We start from the raw sequence: 2,044 nt of genomic DNA, 5'->3' as shown, positions 1-2,044 counted from the left end.
AAAAAAAAAAAAAAAATTAGCCGGGCCTGGTGGCGGGTGCCTGTCATCCCAGCGACTCGGGAGGCTGAGGCAGGAGAATCGCTTGAACCCGGGAGGCGGAGGCTGCGGTGAGCCGAGATCGCGCCACGGCACTCCAGCCTGGGCGGCAGAGTGAAACGTCATCTCCAAAAATATGTATAAAATTAAATAAATAAATAAAAACTTTAAGAATTTAAAAACTTTTTACGAGGGGATTGGAGGAACCCGTGTAGCCAGGAACAGACCTGTGGGGAGCTCAGGGCACCCTCTCTGGGTACCTTCAGGACGCCGTGACCATGGCCTGCGGCATCCAGACCGGCGGCTCCTGGGCACATCTCGGCCCTTCTGAGGCTGCTGTCTGGGGTCACGGTAAAAAAAACACAGACCCTGATGCGGGGGGGCTCCTGGAGCCAGGAAGATGCTGCTCATATATCGTTTTGAAGACGGGGTCTCACTCTGTGGCCCAGGCTGGAGTGCAGAGGTGCGATCTCAGCTCACTGCAGCCTCCGCCTCCCGGGTTCAAGGCCTTCTCCTGCCTCAGCCTCCGGAGTAGCTGGGATGACAGGCACCCGCCACCACGCCCGGCTCATTTTTTTTATTTTTAGTACAGACGGGGTCTCACCATGTTGGCCAGGCTGGTCTCGAACTCCCGACCACTGCTGATCCGCCCGCCTCGGCCTCCAAAATGCTGGGATTAAAGGCGTGAGCCGCCGCGCCCGGCCATTTTTTGTTTTGAATTTTAAGTTCTGGGGCACATGTGCAGATGTTGCAGGATTGTTACACAGGTACACACATGCCGTGGTGGTTTGCTGCATCCATCCCTCCGTCATCTACATGAGGTATTTCTCCTAATGCTCTCCCTCCCCAATCCCCCTACCCCCTGCTATCCGTCCCCTAACCCCCTGTTTTGGTGTTTTTTGAGATGGAGTCTCGCTCTGTCACCCAGGCTGGAGTGCAATGGCGCGATCTCGGCTCACCGCAACCTCCGCCTCCCGGGTTCAAGCGATTCTCCTGCCTCAGCCTCCCGAGTAGCTGGGATGACAGGCCCCCGCCACCACGCCCGGCTAATTTTTGTATTTTTAGAGACAGGGTTTCACCGTATTGACCAGGCTGGTCTCGAACTCCTGACCTTGCGATCCGCCCGCCTCGGCCTCCCAAAGTGCTGGGATGACAGGCGTGCGCCGCCGCGCCCGGCTCTGGTATGCAGATCTCTAAAGCCATCACGGGCAGCCGTTCTCACCAGGAGCCACCCCCAGCTCCAGGTCGGCCTGCAGGAGGGCTGGGATCTGCTGTTGTTCCAAACGCCACCTGCTGCCGGGGTCACGGCAGCAGCCACACCCAGGGTACCACGTAAGCAAATGCAGGGGGAGGGTGAGGATCTCCGGGCCCTGGGCGACACCTGTGGCCGTCCCCCTCCCTCGTCACTCACCCCGCGGGGACACAGCATGTCCCCAAAGATGGTCTTGATGCAGGAGATCAGGTACTCGTGCAGGTCCTCGGTCAGCCCCTCGAAGTTCCTGCAGGCCAGGATGACGACCTCATGAGGGTGCTGCTCCAGCCACTCTGAGATCTCCGTGAGCGTGTCCTGGGGGGACGGAGGGGGCGGGGCAGAGTCCGGCATGAGTCCCACAGCTCAGGGAAGGCCGGGCTCCATGGCTCACACCCCTCATCCCAGCGCTTCGGGAGGCCGAGGCGGGCGGATCACCTGAGGTCAGGAGTTCGAGACCAGCCTGGCCAACCTGGTGAAACCCCGTCTACTCTAAAAACACACACAAAAATTAGCTGGGTGTGGTGGTGCACGCCTGTAATCCCAGCTACTTGTGAGGCTGAGGCAAGAGAGCTGCTTGAACCCGGGAGGCGGAGGCTGCAGCCAGCCACGTGGCCCAGGCGTGGTGGCTCAGATGTCATCCCAGCACTTCAGGACGCCGAGGAGGGACAGATCACCCGAGGTCAGGAGTTCAAGACCAGCCTGGCCAACACAGCGAAACCCCGTCTCTACTAAAAATATGAAAGTTAGCCGGGCGTG

General features: G+C 59.4%; 1 protein-coding gene across 2 annotated transcripts in view; it reads right to left on the bottom strand.

Annotated features, from left to right (window-relative positions):
• Positions 1-1,764, bottom strand: part of PLCXD1 (phosphatidylinositol specific phospholipase C X domain containing 1) — a 7,063-nt gene extending 5,299 nt beyond the window's left edge. For both annotated transcript variants that reach the window (XM_032271941.1, XM_032271940.1), the window contains exon 1: positions 1,448-1,764. In XM_032271941.1, the coding sequence (XP_032127832.1) occupies positions 1,448-1,639 (192 nt within the window). In that variant the 5' untranslated portion in view covers positions 1,640-1,764. The remainder of the gene's footprint in view (positions 1-1,447) is intronic.
• Positions 1,765-2,044: the final 280 nt, after the last annotated feature.

Source organism: Sapajus apella, unplaced genomic scaffold, assembly GCF_009761245.1.
Source record: "Sapajus apella isolate SASKATOON/1434 unplaced genomic scaffold, GSC_monkey_1.0 scaffold267, whole genome shotgun sequence".
In the NCBI taxonomy this organism is placed as follows: domain Eukaryota; kingdom Metazoa; phylum Chordata; class Mammalia; order Primates; family Cebidae; genus Sapajus; species Sapajus apella.
This window is presented reverse-complemented; position numbering and strand designations above follow the sequence as displayed.